We start from the raw sequence: 21,357 nt of genomic DNA on the forward strand, positions 1-21,357 counted from the left end.
TTAAATTCATAACTTTTTGTTTTTATATTGATATAAATGTATATTAGTGCAGAAAAATATCACAGATATCTCCCTGCCTATCTATAGGTTATCTTATCTTGCTCTTGCTTACAAAACACCACTAGATGGCATAAGAGTATCACAAAGTATGGGTTATACTCAAACACCATATAGTTTTCAGTCTGGCGAAAGGATTGATGTTAAGTGTCACTTTGCTTGTATCTGTACGTGTGGTTATCAGTAGGTCAGTGTTCTATCTCAAATCTGCAGGAGTTCAGTGACTCACCGCTATTTATACGATATACTGTACTTGATTCATTTTGATCAAAATAAATGTATATATTTTTCTTTGGCTATTTATATTCTCTGACCTTTGATTCATGTGATATAATAACAGTATCATACTGAGGATACAAGTTATTAGAGAGTGTGCCTTGATCAAAGACCTTTCAGTGTCCTTGTCTATAACTATATTCATATCTGAAGTAAGCTTGTGTTCACTGTATATTTAAAATGAATGGTAAGGCACTCATATTTTGCATATGAAGAAAGAAACACCACAGCTGTGTAAAAAAACATGACTATTTATAAGTTCATATAGAATACAGTATCGACATTTTTAGCACATAATCATTTACATTATTGCAATTGATGCACAGTTACACTTGTCATTCATTTTACCAGGTGACACTTCAAAAACACATATTGCTTAGGATGATTCAGCACAATAAGGTGGGAGGGGATTTCTAAAGAACGTTCTTTTAATACAGCTCTATGACAAAAAAACGTTTTAATAAAGACATCAAAGATACATTTAAATATCTGTGAATAAATCATTACAATTTTGGGGAATAACACACAGCATCCTGTATCTTCATATTGCACAAACAGCATCAAGCTGTAAATCGTCTTATTTATCCACATAAATCTAATAACTTTAAATGAAACCATCTCATTGTATGTATTATACTGTATGTAGTCTGTCTCCATATGGCGAGTATTCTTGGCATCATATCAGGGTGTTTGTTGATTGTCACCTCATAACACAGAGAGCAAGAGAGAAACATGTATTCATCTAAAATAAAGAGAAGGCATTCACATCAGACAATGGCTGTAAAGATATACAATTGTTGAGATGCAATATCCTCAGCAATCGGAATTTATGGATCTCCTTTGTTTTTTCATTGGAGGAGGGTGGTTGTATGGAAATAGCCACTTTCAATCTGGATTTCCTACATTTTGGTTATGAAGACTAAAGCAGGAATGAAGTATTGTACTTGTTCTCAGAGTACAACTAGAAAGCTCTGAAATAAAAATAATTTTGCCAACAAACACATAACATTTACACACTCTAGTGTATTAGTCTATTATTGTCCTATAAATAAAACTAAAATATCTTTGTCCTTATGGCTTCAAGAGGGGTCCAGACTCCGGGGAACATGCACTCAAAAGTTTGTTGAGGGAAAACAGCTGAGCGATGGTCCTTCACTGGTCAGTCTGCACTGAAATCTCAATCCACACCAGGGGATTGTGCATACGGTTCTTATGACTTGAGCCTGCCAAACTTGACATGCTGATATGCTGCCATCATGGCATAATAGTGTACTGGTATCCCTCAGGGTGTCCCATGCTTTGTCCTCAGCGACCAAGCTAATCTCTTCTGCTAGTCCAGACTTGGCTAGGTTAGATCCACTCTACTGTACGTCCTCTAGCCTAGCATGGCTCATTGCTAGTAAGGAGAGAAGATAATAGGCGCATGTGTGGCCCTCAGAGGTCCTGGGGCCGGCCTGAAGAGTGTGGGGCTGATCAGGGGACCATGGATGAAGGCTGTGGGACACGGCGGCAGCCGTAGCGCCAAGGGTCCAGACGCCATGGCGCACAAAGCAGCTCGATTGAGGTGGTTGGTCAGGAACCCTGCCGGCAGGGCCTTAGATAGCTGCTTCTGCAAGGCCAGTTTAGTCTGACAGCAAAGACAAGAGGCACATTCAGTCGAAACAAAACTAAGACTCTAAAGCCATGCTAGTCAAGCTGTTAAATGCTAACAGGCTGATGTTAAGCATGCATAATGTTTACCATGTTCACATCTTAGTTTAGCGTGCTAACATTTGCTAATTAGCATTACATATTAAGTACAGCTAAGGTACATGAGAACGTCATTAGTTGTGCAGGTATTTGGATTAGACACATTAAATCTGGGAAGCATGAACAAAATTGAATGGCAATCCAATAATTGTTGAGATATTTTAGTCTGGACCAAAGTGGTGGTTTTCACTTAACAAACAGAAGCCATTTGTTGTTATTTATATATCTATATTATTTGTATCAATCACTAAGCAGCCATTGGGCTTGCAAGTATGTTGACATGTGCGAGGCAGAGCTTACCATTTGCATCTATTGAGTGTGTGTATGTGTTGCGTATTTTCTTTCAAATGTTCCTGTGTGTGTGTGTGACTGTGTAACTAATTCTCACCGCTAAGATAGCACTGGACTGTAGTTTATTATAGGGTGTGAACTTCGCCTTGACAGGCTTCCCAGCCAAACGCTCTTTGTGTCTCCTGCTGCTCATGTGCTAAAAAGGGAACAGGAATATAAAGTGATTCATTCGGGACAGCCAACAAACTGGGTAGTTTTCCTTCAGAGCACAAAGGTTAGGGATTCCACACTTTTAGATTTTATACAGTGGTCAGCAGTTTAGTGAGTAGTAAAATTAGTCACATTTCTTATATCAGGATAAACCCACTTACCTGCTTCAGCTGTGTCTCTGAGTTGACTGACACCTGGCACAATTCACAGTGAAACGGCTGGCTGGATACACCCACAACCGCTCTGGTCTTGTTGCTCATTCGCTGCTTCATTCGGCTGGTGGGCCTGGGCGATGATGTCATCTTGACCCTGCGTTTTGACTGGCTGCTGTTGTGACCATCAAGCATCTGTTTGTGCTTAGAGCCTGATTCAGCCAAACAAAGAGGAGAACTGAATGTCAGATTCATAACCTTACTAACTTTTAATAAATAATAGCAGTAGCATTTTAGAACATACCACTACAGTGAGACTCCAACTGTGAGCTGGAATTGACCGTCACTTTGCACGTAGGACAGTGAAGAGTTTTTTTGTCGCTCTTGGCCTCCTTAGCTTCTTCCACCTTCACCACCTCCTCCTCCTCCTCACCTCCCGTGGCGCTCCCTTGACGGTCAGAGTGTGGGGCTGAACCGGTGGCCAGGCTGCACCCTTCCACAGGTGGACTGTCTGAAGGTAGATCACTGAGCTGAGTGCCAGGGGACATCTGTGGGGAGAGCTGAGGAAAACGGAGGGAAGAGGAGTCTGTGGATGAAGGCTGTGTGGGCGTGGTGGGTGCCAGCAAACTTTCCTGGATGTTTTCTGGTTGCTGCTGTGCAGGTTGGGAAGAAGCACTTAACCCTGTGGACGGATGAATAAACATAGAAGTTGCACTATGAGCCCATTTAGAATTGGTTTTATAATATGATATTTTTCTTTGTATTTTATCTGGATAAGAATCAGAGTAAAAACGAAGGTCGCATTATTATGTGGATGACAAAGTATTTATTATAGCTGCTTGAATTTTATGCAATTTTGTGGTGATTTACTGATAAGACAACATTTGGGGTATTTGACAATATTATCATAGTGAACACACATCAAGTTTTTTTGTTAACACTTCACTTTAAGTCCCCCTATTTAGCGTTCATAAGCAGTACATAAACATTCACAAAATAGTTTACGACACACTATAATGTGGCTGTAATAGTATATAATGAGCGTTAATATTATGCAGTATTTATCAACAATTATAACTTCTCATAAGACAACACTAATGTATTATTACAGTTGTGTTTTACTATAATGTCATTCATTATCTGTTTGTATACCAGCCTCCTGAAGTGCCCTCAGGAGGAGTTGAAGTTGTTGGAAATTGCATTAATAAACATATATGTGCTTACAACTACATTATAGTATGTTATAATCATTTTTAAACGTTTATATACTGCTCATAAAGATTTTAGCACTTGCTTGTTGTTTTTAGCTGTGTGATTAATACGCCTGCTGATCTGGATGGAGAGCTGCAGCATACAATTACCTGTACAGGTATAAATAAAGTTCTGTTGAATTGAAAATTCAAAGATTTCTGCTGGTTTAGTTTAGCTACTAAAACTGGGTGTGCCGTCTAAAATATCAGAAAAATCACTCATGACGTTTAATGCACAGTTTTACAATGCCTCAACGATACAAGAATCTTACACACTTTATGAATAGATTTTCTTGACTAATGTAATCCTCTATTCCTTCATATTATCTGTCTTTTTGTGCAGACGACCTTTCATTTTTTTATTTAATTTAATCTTGTTATTATATTTTCCCGACTTTCTTTTCTGCTCTATCATCTCTCTTTAATTTTAGTATCTTTTCCTTCTTTTTCCCGCCATCTCAATCATTCTTCCTCCATCTCTCTGTCAATTGTTCGCTCCCTCTGCTGCAGCTCTCTCTGTCACCATCAATCAAAAACCATGGCAACTGCTGAACGTAACAAGCTTATCATTGTGGGGTTTGACGGAAATTGATAGGTTGTGGAACAAAATGGGAGGGGGGAGATCAATAATTAAAAGGAACGTTAGACGGAGCAAAGAAAGGAAGAGGCTGACATTTTTAATTCAGGCAGAATGAGAAGCGAAGTGTGTAAAAGACAGCAAAGTTGTTGCTCTCACAGCAGCTCTTGTGTATGCAATGGTGCAGAACAACCAATAGCTATAACATTAAGAATATGGAACGGATCAAGGGCTGTAGCTTCCAATTAGGACACTCATGTCTACAGTATTTTGTCTGGGAATTAAAGAGCAGTTTGGGGGGATTTTCACAAGCCAAAGTGCAGTTTACATCAACAATAAAAAGTTGCACATGGCAGGTTTTACAGTGTTTTTTTTGTCGAAATTACAGAGACAAGTAAAGAGCTTGGTCACCTGCACAAGGACAGGGAGGGCATATCCTAGCTAGCACAACAACTGGTCCTCAGACGTTTATTCTCAATATACCTTCAAAGACCAAATTCTAACCAAAACGCCCACACACGGCCCTGAGATGCCTCATCTACTTTGAATCCACTTTGATGCATTTCTTCTTTGTCTTCTATCTGCGTTGGGCATCAAAGTAACTTGCAAGGCTATTTTCAAACTTGGCTTACTTTTAGAGCTGAAACTATAAATTGATTCATTAAAGAAAAGCACTTTTCCATAATTTTCGACACACTTTGCATGTCCATTAGCAAAGTGACAATACAAATGTGTTGTTGTAATAGGAACAAGAAACTAAGTGGGAGTTGTGTTGAGCCACTGTTGATTTACAGCTAAAATCAAACTAAAAGTAGTAGCACCACTACATCTCTCTTCAAATACTATCTCTTTAAGGCTTCTCATCTTTGCTTGATGAGAGTAATTACCTATCTGACAGAGCCAATGATAGCAGGACAGGTAATAGCTGGTAATTAGCCAGCTGAGTGGCAGCTAGCCAAGACTAGTGCTTACGTCTCTCCAATTACCACTTATTACTCAGAGGATGGGGCGCCTTTAAATACAGAAAGATTTATACCCGTTATGTCTTTCAAATGGGAGTCTATGGGCACCGCTCCTCTTCCCATCATCCCCCTCTCTCGGCCCCTGTCTTTTCCTCTTGTTGTTGTCGGACTGTGACCGTTCTTCTTCCGGTTCCTCTGATTCTCCAAGGCCTTCATCTTGCGAGCATGTTTGTGACCTTTGTAGTGGGCCTCCGCCTGGGTCTGACCATGACACACACACACACACACACACACACACGAGCAGAACAAACAGAGAAGAAAATCAGTGTAGAGTGTATGAACCGAATCACTGACATGATTAAATTAATGAAGGACAGCATGAAATCAGTAAACTGTAATCTTTCCATCTGTTCCATCTCTCTGGCTTCGCATGCATCCATGGAGTTAGGGATAAATAATGCGATTGAGCATTTGACTTGGAGGAAGAGTCACATCGCCATTTTGATCATCATCGCCGTCACGTTTGTGCACAAATGAGCATCAGTTGGGCTCATGGCATCTCATGACCATCCTCTGAGCTCACTGGCTCATCTTTCCACTAATTCGTTGTGACACAAAAGGGCCCGTGTGCATATCCTGCAACACAAAATGCCCCCTGCGCCTTCCTCTGTAGCGAGAGAAAACACATTTGGGGCAGTGCCCAAAATGGCTCTGGATGGTTGTAGATAAAGCGAGAGCCAGCAAGTAGAAGTGCACCAAGACTGCAACAAAACAACTGAAGCAAAAAAACATTTATCTGGTAATCCATACACACATTAATATCTCCGTACAACACAGCAAATCTATACATTGTATATGCTCTACTTAGCTTCAGGAAACAAACGGCAATAAAGTAAATAATAATAAAGAAATGAAGTAGCAGTTTGTTGATTGCTTTGTTTCTAATTTTCTACAACAATATTTATCTGCACAATATGTTATATGGCAGCTTGGCTTAATATACTCATTAACATCTTCATGACAAATGAGCAAACTCCATCTGCTGATGAAGACCTGAGAGGCAGTTAAAAGCCCTGAAGGAAGCTGGTGAGTTATTTATATTATTTGTCATATTTACATAAATGGTACAACATGTGCATTGATTAAATAGACCTGTTTGTTGATGATTAAATATATTAGGGTAAATAGGCCTTATTCACAACAACCTCTAATTGTCATTGTAGGAACAGCACAGGTGTTACTAATATTATATTATTCAGGTGTCCCAGTAAGCCGTGACAGTGTGACAGTGAGCCAGCATGTACAACACCAGGACTGAGAAACTGAAGCAGCTATATAGGATTATGTCATCATTCATTTTATAATTTACATCTGTGCTTTTTCTTTACTGCGACTGACATGTCAGAGTGTCCTCTGTAAAATAGGCCTATGACTTACTAAAGTTAAATTAGTAGTATAGTCTGAGTAGCCGGATGAATTTCTTTCCTGTGCCGTAGAGCCTCTATTGTTGTCCAAAAACACACAAATGAGCCACACTGCATGTTCCTTCATTATATGAACATGGGCACAGTAATTCATTTAACCAATCACACATATACCATGCTGGTGCTAAAAAAAATACTGATTAAAGTGCCAAATCTGTATTAATCAGCCTCTGAAAATAGTCCCCGTTTTAGCAATATGGCGGTAAAAATGACAGTAACCAGCTGTTTCTTGGTTTTCTTCTTTTAATGGGATTTGTTAACAATAAGAAAAACATAAAATATAACCAGCCTTGACCTTTACGGAAGTTATTTTAACCTTTTAAAAGTACCACAGACAAAGTAGGGAAGTTGGACAGATTATAGAATTCTTTGTTTTCTTCTTTTGATGGGATTTCTTAACAATAAGAAAAACATAAAAGATAACCAGCCTTGACCTTTAAGAGCGCACGTTTTTTGCCACACTAGTGCATTTCTGTACTGTATATGAAGGACACAAGTGCACAACTAAATCAACAGAGAGTCTGAGTTTTGAACAGTGTAACAAGGCTTCAAGTATCTAGCTTCACACGAGGCTGTTGGATAATTTGTCGTCGCTCAAATTATCCAGTTTCCAAGCACACACTGTACACTGTACAGCGTCCGAGCTGAGTGTGCAGAGGTGATCCTTTAGTGACTTTGTGCATAAAGTGGTGGTGGGGGGGGGGGGGGGGGGGAGGAGGAGTCTCCCCATCAACACTTTGCATTAAGCTTATGCTGCTACACAAACAGAAAGGGTACCACCATGGATCAAAGTGTGTGGCGGGGGGACACAGGGCTGAGCAAAGGGTGAACGGCCCCTTTGGCCACGTTGAATGTCAGTGCACACTAATCATTCAGCATGAATTACAACCGAGTCAGACGGAAGAGTCTGCTCCCATCTGCATTCTACCATACTATCTGGCAAGGCAGTGTAGTATGTGTTCACTATGTTCCAACATAGTTAACTTCACAAGAGATTAACATGTAGAAAAAGTGTCCCAGGACGGCAAAGATCCTCAAGGAGACTGTCAGGACTGCTTGGCCTCCGCTGACTTTGATTCAAGCTGCTTTATGCATTCTCACCACACCACTGATGCCCAAACTCTTCATACACAGTGAGCAACAACTGTTTTCCACAAAAGGGCAGCAGAATTAGAATATCATGTGTGATCCTTCAGGCTTGAATCTTTCATGCTTTTTTTCAGTGAGTTTAGCAGCCTTAAAGGAATAATTTGAAAGTCTTCAAGTCCATTGCTTTTTTTATGCACATCGTGGGTTACGTAGTATAAGTAGACACCATTTTCACAGCCATCCATCTTTGTCTTCATACATTTTTTTTAGTCCTCATTCAGTGCAATAAAGCACTTAGAGTCCAATTGTTAGGCTTGCATTGGCTTCACTTTTCAGAACTAGAGGTTGCTGCTTGGTCCAACTGTCATGGATTTTGTTACAGACATTCATGGCTTCCAGAAAGTGAATCCTTATGACTTTGGTGATTATGGTCATATATCTTCTTCATAGCAGTGAAAACATGGTTAATGTTTTAAATAACCACTCAAATTTAGCATGACTTACTATGCAATCACCTTCGAAAATAATTTTAGCGTTGGTTGAACTTTGTAATCATAGTTTGTATCAAACAGTGGATTCAGAATTGCGTTGAACTTTGAATAGCAACCTGAAGCTGCTCGTCTCATACAAAAAAAAAATAAAAATATGAATGACTGTGAAAAGGAAACCTTCTGTATGTACTACACAAGCAGTGAGTATAAAATATGAAAAGACTTGAAATATTCTGAACTATTCCTTTAGTCAATTTTCTCTGTCAAGTACAAATTCCACCCGCTCAGCGCAGCCCCCTACTGGGACCTGGTACCTGCCTGTAACCTGGCATCCAACTCCTGGGTAAACCAGCACTCTCAGCTCAGCTGCAGGTGACACAGAGGGGAGGAGGAGAGAGCCTGTTAGCTAGAAAAAAAGACTCCTTACAGCATCACTGTTGGTCCAAAAGTACAGAGCAGAGAGAGAAAGAGACAGATGAGGAAGTAAGGGTAGTAGAATGTCCTCGCGCCAGTGTCCTGCTTTCTTCAAGTTTTCACAAAAGAAGAGTCATTGTCATTCAACCAGGTTCCTCCTAACAATATAAATGCAAATATGTATAAACAAAGTCCATAGGAGTGGGAGCCTAATTCATATGAATGGGGAGGTGTGATAAGGAGGAAAAAAGCAACAGAACTAGCTGACTGGTTTCCTTCTATGAACCCACTGTTCGATTAAGTAAATAGAAACTGTATAAATATACTGATTGGACTGATAAGAAGAATAGCCTGCGTCAAGATTGTTTTTAAACCATTAAGATGCAAAAAACATTAAATATGTTGCAAATATGTGGTTGTTCGACAGCAAACATCAAGAGAGTCTCACAGTGAATTAAGTGAAATATTGTTGATTCAACACTTCAATTTAAAATATATAAAAATGCATCACAGGTTGATGATGATGACAACATTATGCAGAAAACAGAGGCAGATTAGAGAGTGGTCAAAGGTATTTTTCCGCCTTCCTGCAGTGAATTAAAAATAAATCCAGACCCGTCATTGAGCGTTTGTTTTATTTTAGTTTACCAGAGGAAAGCTCAGAGGGAGCTCAAGAGAAGAAACTTTTTCCTCTGAGATATCTGAGAAAAAGATGGAACGACTCACGGTGGAGTTGAAGCGCAGGTGACAGATGTTACAGGAAATGATGGGTTTCTTCTTGGGCACTGGAGCCACGCCGAAGGTGTGGTTGATCACTGCCTTCTGCACTGGGTCCATCTAAGAACACAAATGCACACATCTTGAACATGGTGGTCTTGCTTCAAGTCGGTGATACCTTTTGAATTTAGAGAGTAATGCAAACAGGTTCCCCTAAAAGCAAGTAACCAAGTAAACAAAAAAGTACCCAGGTATATTTTTAAGTCTATTAATATTTTCCTATATAGCATGGCTACTAAGTGCATTTTAAGTAAAATCAAGTTGTTTATGGAATATATATATACTGTATATGGGCATTTTTGCAATTTTATCAGCGTTTCTTTTTTTTTTTTTTAAATACTCTTCTGTCTTTCCTTCTGTTTCAAGAAAGAATTAAGGTTCTGTTTGGGTCTGGAATCACTTCAGCATCATGTGTGCTTACTAGAAATGTGATGTGATTTCTTACCGTGCTAAAATTGGGGAAGAGGCTGAGCGGCGAGGAGCGGTTGATCCTGAGTGGCAGGAAGTGCTCCAGCTGCGCATGAGTCTGTGGCTGGAAGTGTCGACCTGGCAGAGGCAGGGAGGCCAGGAGTGGGTGGACCTGGCTCTGGGAGAGGGTACCTAGAGCAGGAAGGATTACATCATTGTGACAACTGTTTTCCTGCTTCATTCTGTTCAGATTTTCTATCTCAAACGCTTATGTGGAGAGACACACATTTCACCCTTTTTCATTTGAGGCCACTGACGTTGCACATCCTTATATACTCACAGAGATGAAGGCAGAGTTCAGCACACAGCATATGAGATCAAGACCCATTCGCACAGTGAATGATTCACTCAGTGAAGCTTTAATGACTTCAGTAATAGCACGGGATAAATGATGAGGTGTTGTGTGGCCTTTTCCTGATTTACAAGTCCATAGTTTGTCTTGATAAATGTCTCTGGCCTTTAAACACCGCACTAGAGGGTGTGATTGTGTGGTTTTGTTCTTCCTCAGAATTTGGTCATTCAACTCCAAGAAAAAATAATTGCAAGGAAGTTTCAAGGCCTAATAGACTGATTTACTGTACAATTTATATGTGAATAAACGTATTAGTTTGCTTTTTGTTGCTCGTCCGTTTTCTGTCTTCTTGCATGAATTACTTTACTTTATGAAGCGTTTGTTTTGATGAATCCCATAGCAATTTCCTTGTCACATTATGCTTTGAAGTCTCCTTTCACATGACCTCTCATCTCATCACGCTTAATTTTGGTTGGCCTAAATGCTTTCAGACTGCTCATGCTTTAAAGAGCAGCGCGGCACTGACCTTTGTCTAGACCCAAAGTAAACATTAGTGGGCTCACATTGAAATGCACAGTCTTACATAAGCATGGGGATTATTGTAATGCCTGTATGCTGAAAGTCTTGGCGTGGTGAAGGTAAAAGGTCATGTGCAAATAACAGTTAAAATGAATGTAAGTAAGCAGTGGATCTGGAGTCAGTTTATGTTTGAATGTTGTTGAAATGGTAATATTGAAGCAATCTTGAGTGTTTTTTTGTAGAGATTCAGGTATAAAGGAATGACACTAGAAGCTCAGGCTTATTGAGTACAAGGAAGGTTTTCCCACTTGCAATTAAAAATGATAACTGTGAATTAATAGTTTATTTTTTGCTTTTATTATTCAAAATATTAAATACTTGTACATACGTACATTCCGTTGGAAGAAAAACCAGGCACTTTGCAAGTAGCTGTCTTTTTTCTTATACAATGTCAAGTGTTTTACTTCCATTTGAAAGACAGAGCTTAACTTGGTGTGGATTTCAAATCTGCGGTTACTGAGGGTGGAGGGGAGGTTTGGCCTTAGCGGGACGGAAAATGCCAAGAGGAGTTTGAGCATCGGCTGGTATGAGGAGACTTCTGCATTGAAAAACCGAATGAAATTGACTGTTGAAGCCAGAAGTATTAACATACCAGATGACGACTGGAGGATGAGGAGAGATGACTCACTAACTTTGGATTTAGGAAAGATCTGCGAGGTGATATGTGAAGAGACTGTTATATATAGCACCAAAACATATATTGTAATAAAATGTATTGTTTTTTTTCTTTAAATACTGGAAAGAGTGGATACAGTCAGTCTTTAAATACCAGTCAAATTGTGTTATTTCATAGTGCTGAAAAACACAGCAACAACAAAGTAATTTCCCCCCCAATTTCCTGCTTTTTCACCTCTGGATTTCAGGTTTTATCTCAGGGGATGAGGCGGGTTTGAAAGTCCTTGAGCATTAGCATGCTTTTACTAATCTGGTCCCATATTCAAAATGGTTCTTAAAGCCTGAGCAGAGAAGACAGACATAACAGAGGAAGAGGAAGGGGAAAACATTTGCAGAATCAAAACATGCTCAAAGAAATGTTAGGAACTGTACTGCAGGGGGAATATGATTTTAGGATTTTAGGAGTCATATGAAAAGAGGTTTAGAGAGATTAAAGATGTTGAGTTTTTCTGTGTAGGTGAGTTGGTTTTAGGCGACGAGCAGCATCAGTGGTAATAATAACACACCACTGAATGTCTTGTTGCATCATCGCCTGCAGCTCAAATGCCTCAGGGTACTTTTATTCTGGCAGTCAATATGACAAAAGCCTGCCAGAATCTGTTGTAAATCTGATTCAGAGTAATCCAAACAGACGCCTTTATATATGGAACTGAAATATGTCCATGTTCACCATCTTAGTTTAGTGTGTTTGCGTGCTAACATTAGCTGATTAGCACTGAACACAAAGTACAGCTGAGGCTGATGGAAATGTCATTAGTTTTTAGGTATGTATTCATAAACCAAAGTATTGGACGAATCGAAAGGTTCCCCTAATGGTGTCGCTAGATGTAAAGCAAAGGAACCACCAGAGTTATTGCAAATCATCCGGAGGGGGAGATGAATGTCTCTACCAAATTTAAATGCCAATCCACCCAATAGTTGTTGAGACATTAACGTTACGGTGCATGGTGCAAAAAGGGAAAGTCAGCAGATTCATTAGCATTCATTCTGCACACATTTTCATTACAATCCATTTAATAGTTGTTGAGATATTTCAGTCTGGACCAAACTAATGGACCGACAGACCAACATCATTGCCATTCCCAGCCAAGCCTGGCAAAAAAGTATCAACAAAAAGAAAAAAGAATGGTGGCTCCATTCAATATAAATTTGTACGAACCAATAAAATAGATGGATGACTAAAATACTTAACTCTCTCAGAGGGTCAACAGACTGATCAACCTAATAACTCCAGCATGCAAATGAGGGATTAACCCCAGACCAGCGCTGCCTCACAATCTCAAGCCACAGAGACACAAAATGTACCAAATTGAAACTGTGTGTCTGGAACCCCGGATAGCAAACACACTAACACAAAGAAAAGTGAATTTCTATCAGATTTAAAGCCATGAATACAAATAGGCAGTTTTATCTCTGTCGCTATACAGAGTAGAGACGGACGTAACCAAAATAAAACAGCCTGAATCATCACAGTGAGAAGAGAAGAGAAGGGACCGACAAATCCTGGCTACCAAAAGAGGAAAACCTACAGGCAGGTATGAAAGTCCAAAACAAAGGTGTGACAAATAATTAAGGTGAAGATGTTTTGACTCAATAATCTGTTACTTTGGAGTAAAAAACAAGAGTCACTGAAAAACATCCACAAATGGGGTAAAGCGAAGACTCTTTTTGCACTGTAAATTCTGTTTATTTAGTGGTTTACTGGCACTCAAGCATACCGTGTCCTCTTTAGATTAGAATTTGAAATGATTACAGCTGATTATTACTGTTTATTTGATCCTGGATGTGTGATGTGCACCACAGATCTCTGTGGAAAACACAAATACACAAAAACGCACACGAGTTAACACATTTTGACTGATTCAATTTTGGTTTTGATGAATTCCAATTCCATTTAAATGCTCCACCAGGACCGTTCACGTACCACTGATGCCAATGAAGTGTATTGAATTGCGGTACATGGAATTGGGAGTGAATGACAGAGTAGTGAGAAATGAGAGAAAGTGAATGAGAGACAGAGAGAGACAACCACGGGCAGATGATGGTGTTTTTCCCTCCGCTAGGCCGATGTGCTTAATCTGCCTGTCAGTATGACTTTTGGGGACATTGATTCCCTCTCCTACACAAATCTGAAATTGATCTCATTAATCTCCCACGCACATATTCACAAAACACAGCAGGGCGAAACGTTTAATTAACTGCGTTTTGAGCTGAACAAACTACAAACTGGCATCATCTGTGAGAATTTGTACAACATCAGGCGACAAAAGGAGCGCGGTACTGACGGGACGGTCCCTTTCAAGTTATCCATCTCGTTTTTTTCATCCAGAAAGGTTCACAAAAGCTTTGATGGACCAAAGCTGCAGTTATATTAGTTTCATCCAATCATGCTGGGAATGTGTTAAAACCAGCAAGGCCTTGATTTTTTTTCAATGTAAAAAAAAGAATTACTCATCACTTCAGAACTTTATGAACTCAAACTCATGAAGTCAATCACTGTGCCCGTGACCTAAAATACAAAGGCTCAGTAGAGGGATGGAGTTAACCATTTAAGATGGAGAATACCTTCACATACAAGTGGGCTAGAACCCCAGCTAAACTACCATACATTTAAAAAAATGTAGCTGATTTATGAAACTATTGTATTCTGTGAGGCAGAAAATACATAAAAATAGACTCAACATCATGAAGTCGACTACTGTATGCATCCCTCTCTCTATTCTGTATATGTTTCTACAGCGTTGTCTGTCTGGTTCCCAGAGCATCTTCACCAGTTGATGACCCATGTAGAAGACATATTTATTTTATCATAGATCTATATATATTTATATATATATACACACATTGATTGATACACTGTCTCAGGTAACGTTTGCTGGAGTTGCTGGAGTGTAAACATCCCAAAGTCCAGTAAAGAGCAGAACGGAACTGCTAATGTTACTCTAAACTAAACAGTAGGTAAACTAGTTAGCAAGACATGCTAAAGACTGCGGGTCAGAGCAGACGAATGCACCGTTTAATCCATTACACTTTTGCTCTTGGCAGGGGTTTAGCAAACAGTCAATATAGAGTACGGCTCGTGTCACTTTGGATTTTCCTTTTATTTCTTCCTACAATAAAAGTAATCCCACATTTAAAAAAGGATCCAGTTCCTGCTCGCTAATCTGAATTCACCTTCTTTTTCTATGCAGGAAGATAGCTTCTTCATAGAGGCTGAGAGTGTAGGTCACAGCAGCCAACCTTCCCGTATTGAGAAGGGATAAAAGATTATGAGCTGTAGAAATTATAGCACCTTGAAAAAAAACGGGGGAAAAGCTTAATCCCTATTATTTCCAGGATTAGTCTCTGGGTGACTCAACATCACAGCAATCACAGAGGGAAGGAAATGGCATCTTTTCATGAAGGATGGAAAAAAGGGGGGGGGGGGGGGGGGTGAGATGATTTCGTAGCGGCAAATCAGAGCAAAAGCATGAGAGGAAAGGCTGCTTTGGTTCCTTTCATGGTGAATGCATTTCCCGGGATCATCTGTCTCAGCTAGTCTTCAGTCTGAACCAACATGGCGGTCTTGAGGCACGCTCTCATTTCTGTCGCCGACCAACATCCCCTGATGAGCTTCCTCTGTGACATTAACAACTGAATAAGGGCCGTTTCTTCACTTCACTGGATTTAATGTGGAACAGCATCAAACATGTTTTGCTCACCAATACAATATGTTTAATGAATTATGCAGCTCTGGGAGTGATTTACTCATGGGAGCAAATTGAGTCAGAGTGGCAGAGACCAGAGACATTGTGGTGCAAGCTTAATCTAGAGCAAGACAAAATGCAGATAATCTTTCACATTATAGTAGGTGATGTACATTTATTAGAGCTTTGATTCAGACTGATTTGACCCCACAGGTCTGTGACCTTTTGGGCTCATGACTCTCTTTATTCCCTCAGGAATCTTCCTGCATAGAAAAAGCTCACAAAACTGACTGAAGAGCTTCTAATTACGAGACATTACATTTTACAACTCTTGTTAATACTTCATAAAAACTTATGGTATATTATATACAGTATCATGAGTATTAAAATTAGCCGTTTTTCATTGGCATAGCTGAGATGGTTTGACGCATTACATTAAGTCACTACTGCACAGTGCATTATGTTGGTGCAGATCCCGCTCACTGTATCTTTGACTAACGGTAATCTTTCTATTGCAGAATAGCACTCAGTCATAACAAACGGTTTAATCAAATAGGCAGAATTAAGCTCTGAGGAACGTGGAATTGAAATGCTAAAAAGTGCTGCCGCTTCTGACAGGGTTTTGCTGTTAAGCCTGCATAACACATTGTCAAATGACGAAAATTGAATGGTATGTTTTCCACTTCATAATAGCATGAAGCACACAGCTTTTCTAAGTCATAAAACAGAAGTGGTTAGCGCACAGCGCTTCTGCAGTAATGATGATGCCATTCATTGCTTACACAACAGGCAGAGAGCTCGGCATTTATGATGAGCTCTGGAGGATGAATTAGCATCCATTAAAACTGGCATTGACAGCTTCGCTTAGCTCCCTCCACTGGAAACAATACGGTGAAAGCCTAATTTCCATGATGGCTTAAAATGCTGCCCTCGCCATGCACTGTGTGGTCTTTAAATAAATCATCTTTATTGTGACAAAGTACATTTAGGCCACCACTGGCGGCCAACAGGCAAATTCTCCCACTGGTTGTCACCGTCTATTTAAAGTCACACAGCCACAGCTGCCAGAGCCAGCAGCTTCCTGAGAAGTTCTACCTGCGGGGCACCATCCAGCCCAGATCAGGCTCCCCGCGGTAATCTGTCCTACTTTCTACTGGAGCACTGTGGGCCCATTTTCACCCCAGGGTCCGGACAATTCTATTGAATTTGTTCAAGGTGAAATCTGGGACTAGTTTCCTCTGGTCAAAGAAAAATCAAAAGGACATTGTGATTACTCTGCAAAGGACACAAGCAGCGCTTATTGTCCACACAGGAGAATTAAACTAAAAACAATGAGGGGGAGTTGAAATTCATCATGCGTCTTTTCATCCAGACTGCTGGCACGAACCAGCAGATCAGATAATGTAATGCATATCTCTTCAACAAGAACTTTACAGGAGGCTGTCGGCTTGGTGTGACTTTTTATTTACATTATTTCCACGGATTTTCCAGATGGGGCATCATATTTAGTCTAATGTTAATACTGGCATCAAAGTATAACCTATAAGTGCCCCGTCTGGTACATTAGGAAAGTAATATATTTGGTATGGTCTAGTGATGCATGATTTGAGTTACTCTCACTATGAGCATCCATTTACGTATCTTCTTTATGTTGAGAAGACTTTGTCTTTTGAAAAACAGGTAAACACCAAATTCAAATTGAATGCCAGTGATGTACTTTTAGATTCTGTGGACATAAGGGACAAACAAACACGAGGAGATAAGGTCGATCTGCTGGGAAATGAACGTGAATGTATTATCAGTGCAGCTCAGATAGAGCAGGGTTTGTTGCGTTTTCTTTCCTTTACCAACCCTCTGCCCTTCCATAACGTTCTGTGTGTCTTTATCAAGCACACTTAAAACAAACTGCCTCCATCTGCTTGAATTGAGATAAGACTGAGTCTAATCAGACCTGCTGAACGGCAGTCAGCAGATGTGCTGCACATACTTATTGATATTTAAATTCTGTTGCCACTTTATCCGCCCCATGAACTTAGTAATTAGCAGCTTTCTGTCTGGATGCTCCTCACTGGCTGTCGGCATAGTGGAGGTAGATTGAAGCATCGTACATTGGCGTCTTGGCTTCAGAGCTGAGAAACACAGGATCTCTGCTAACTGGTGCAACTCAAAAGATGGTTATCAGGGATACCATGAAGAATACAAGCTAGCATCAACGCATGCATGGGGTTATAGTAAAGTGGCATTCAGCATTTAAAAAGTTTAGAGAATTGTGTCTTTTTTAGCCCTTCCAATCATAAAAACACAAGAGCAATAGTGCAAAGACTGGCTTGAACAGTGCCTTTATCTAATCTCATGCGAGCGCCAATTGTTAGCATGTCAGGCTAACTAGCTAAATACCTAGTAAGCAACCTAGCGTACGTCGACTCCGCCTTTACACTTTCCTTCAACAAAAATGCTGCATTCTGCACACGCTACATTTTCGGTCGCCCATGATGGAAATGCTGATATAAAAGATCATATTGAGACAGCCAAACATAAGCAAAGGTTACAACCGGGAAGTGGCACTGTTGCGACCAACTTCAGCAGGGCAAACGCCAGTGACCGCCAGCTAACACATGCAGCTCAGGAGGGGACCTTCTTTTTCTTGTTTGAAAAATCTACGATTGCCATTTTACAAGCTCTGACATACTAAGCGTTTTAATAAATGTCTCCAATCATGATGAAAATGCTTATGCGTGTGTGCATGAATGTGTGGGACACTTAAGGGTCCTCGTTTGGGGGTTTGAAAATACTTTCACTCTTACCTAGCGGTAAGGCAGCGTGTTAGCTTATCATTAACTAACTACGTGACTTGGTAGGGTTACAGGTTATGTTTAAAAAAAATCCCTGTTCACAATTGCATATCCAATGTGTAACGTTAGTACCAGTCTTGGATGCTATCCGAAAAATTAAAACATACTTATTGGAAAAAAAACTGAATTATGTTAGCAAATTTATTTTGTAGGACTCATTAACTTTAGCCACAGTGTTGTAGCATGATATAGCCATCAAGTTCAGGTTTAAGACCCATTTCACAGGGTTAAAAACCTTTTTAATAAGCAACATACTGTATTTTTAGTGGCTGAAATGTAATGATCTTTGAAACATATCCTAGTCATAGCATCATGTTGGGTAAAACACGCGTCTTAAGAAAAAGGTCAGGGCTGAAAGAAACATCAACCCTCAACTTAAATCGTACATGCTTCACTGCAGCTAATCTAATCGTGCACACATCTTGACAGTGTATTGCAGGAATCCTAATAGAGAGCACTTGAATTTGTATTTTTGGGCAATGTCATGTCTCCTAACAGCTGCATATTTCAGCAGGTTTTGCATTTTCTGCTTGATTTTCAAGACACGTCGCCGGAAGCTCAATATTTTCATTCAAGTCAGCATTTCAGCAAATACCAAAACGTGAATGCATTTTGCTGACAGTGTGTAGTTTGAGTGTGTGACTGCGTGTGAGCGTGCATGCTCGCGTGTATCTTAAATTGAAGTATGTGCAACATTTGAGCTATTTAAGAGCTTCTGTAACAATTGTCATCACTCCAAAGAGAGATTAATTCTCCTCTGTCAGCAGCCGTTCATGTACGGCAACCAGCAGGAAGTAGGCATACTGCAAAGCCAACTTCAAAAGTTAGAAATAGTCTTGGTTTTTACACATCTAAGGAATGATTTTGAGTAACCTCACAGTTTATGCAGACCAGCGGGATTCAGACTGAGGCCGAGCCACAGGCTAACAACTTCTGTTTGAAGGACATGGAAGGAGCATCAGTGTCCTCGAGAGTCCATTACCCAATGGTGGTGACACATAAAATGCACACAACAAATTCTCATTTTGCCCCTGTGTACTGGATCCCAGTTAGACTGACTGTTTAGTTTTGTAGTGGAACTGGATACCCTTTCATTTGGCAAATGACACTAGACTTTGTCAGGTAAGTGCAAAATGAAAACCAACCAGAGATGTGATACAGTACGACTAACAGTCTAAAAATGGTATAGATTCACTTTTCATGTTATTCTTCCTGGAACTTGAATATGCTCAGATTGTGACCGTGTACAATTTTAGGCGTGAGTTTGACTCGAAAAGAAAAAAGGTCATCAAAAACATCAAAACATTCATCCTCGATGGACCATAAGTACCCACAGCAAACAAATTATGGTTCTAGACAAAAGGTCAGGATGCCACTAAAATAATCTTCAGAGTTAAGTGAAAATATTCACACTAAATCTCACGACAATCTGACCAGACATTGTGGAAATATCTTCCTCCAGACCGACATTGGTGAGCAGCGATTCCTCCATGTACTATGCGACTATTACAATGTCAGATGACGCAAGGTGACAATTTGCTTTGCTTTCTGTCTGAACGCCCTTAAGGGTTTGTTCACATAGCCATTAGTTTGGTTGATGAGCTGCTGAACTGTTGTACAGCTAATTTACAAGTGTTTCTGTTTTATTAATGCAAAATGCTTTAATATTGCAAACCCAGAAATATCATTTAATTAGCAGGCCTAGGCTCTTAGAGTTAAATCTGATGAAAAAAAAACAAGTTAAAATCAATTTGCCCAATGCTAATTCTCTTCTCCACCATTCTGTATGGTTCTCTCAGACCTTACAGATATTGCTGGTGTTGTAGGGTTTAATGTGCTTTTTTAATTCAGGCATTCTCCTTTGTAAAAAATAAAGAAATCTCATTTTACTTGAATCATTGAAGCCACACAGCAGCTGATTTAATCTGTAATGCACTGAAATAACCATTCAGTGTCTTCTCTGTGTGCCCAACAGACAGTCCCACATGGCCTCTACAGACCCCTGAGATCACCGTCACAGTCCTGGTTACCAGATATCTTCAGGCTGCATGAGCTCTTGGCAAAAACCATGAAATTCATGGCATGTGTCTAAACCATTAAAATGACTTAATGTAGTTGGTCTTGGCATGCAGCTCCATTCCCAGGGCACATTTGGAAAAATGCATGATGTGAGTCACTCTAAGCTTCTACATGTACAACTAGAAGTTTGATATGATTTTGAAGAGAAAATCCTTCCACGAATCTTCATCTTGTGATGTTTTAAAACTCAATAATGCCACTATCTGTCCTAAACACAGAAGCATAGCACACACCCTCCAGTTCCCCGTCAGGTAAACACTGTTAGCTGTTTCAGCACGTTTGCTGTAGGTTGTACTGTTAGTTACGTGCCACCGGCTCAGGCATCGCCATGTTGAGAGCCGCTGAGAGGCAATCAAAATGCTCCCAATCTCATATTATGCACTTTTTACTGGACAGATCCAAATCAGAAAATTATTCTTAATGACAGGTGTTTTAGATACTGTTGTGGCACAAACAAATTTAAAAAGCGTTCAACGACACAAGGCACCAAGTCAGAGTAGTAGCCTAATTAAATTTGTTCTCTATGATAATCTGCACCATCACTATTGCAATTAAAACCATACTGTTCTATATACTCATTACCCTATGATTAGAATAATGAGTCATTAACGCTGCTGGATAGTGAATTTGAGCCCCATCAGGAAAATGAATGGTCCCACCAAACTGACTAATGAACTTCTGTCTCGTCAAACATGTTGAATATCTTCATCACATTATAACAAAAATAAGGACTTGTTTTTTCTTTCTCTCTCCATCCCCACAGAACACAGATATCTCATAGTTCATTTGATGGAGCATAATATCACACTTGCTTAAGTTGTAGGTAGGCATGGGGCGATATGAAGATCTCCTGTCATGATTGTCCTGGCCAAAATAATTGCGGTTTACAATATTATTCCGATAATCATCAAAATATGCTTAAAAAACTTAAAATGGCACGACGACAT

General features: G+C 39.8%; 1 protein-coding gene across 1 annotated transcript in view; it reads right to left on the minus strand.

The window, feature by feature from the left end:
• Window positions 1–1,729: 1,729 nt before the first annotated feature.
• The window catches only part of LOC142951430 (zinc finger protein 385B-like), a 31,784-nt gene continuing 12,156 nt past the window's right edge, over window positions 1,730–21,357 (minus strand). Inside the window, exons 2-8 of the mRNA XM_076092959.1 lie at window positions 10,225–10,379; window positions 9,729–9,839; window positions 5,599–5,785; window positions 3,040–3,417; window positions 2,745–2,947; window positions 2,471–2,569; window positions 1,730–1,960 (exon numbers count right to left, since the gene is read on the minus strand). Of these exons, the coding sequence (XP_075949074.1) occupies window positions 1,730–1,960; window positions 2,471–2,569; window positions 2,745–2,947; window positions 3,040–3,417; window positions 5,599–5,785; window positions 9,729–9,839; window positions 10,225–10,379 (1,364 nt within the window). The remainder of the gene's footprint in view (window positions 1,961–2,470; window positions 2,570–2,744; window positions 2,948–3,039; window positions 3,418–5,598; window positions 5,786–9,728; window positions 9,840–10,224; window positions 10,380–21,357) is intronic.

The sequence above is a fragment of the Anarhichas minor genome, unplaced genomic scaffold (assembly GCF_050575085.1).
Source record: "Anarhichas minor isolate MPS153535 unplaced genomic scaffold, ASM5057508v1 ptg000017l, whole genome shotgun sequence".
Classification (NCBI taxonomy): domain Eukaryota; kingdom Metazoa; phylum Chordata; class Actinopteri; order Perciformes; family Anarhichadidae; genus Anarhichas; species Anarhichas minor.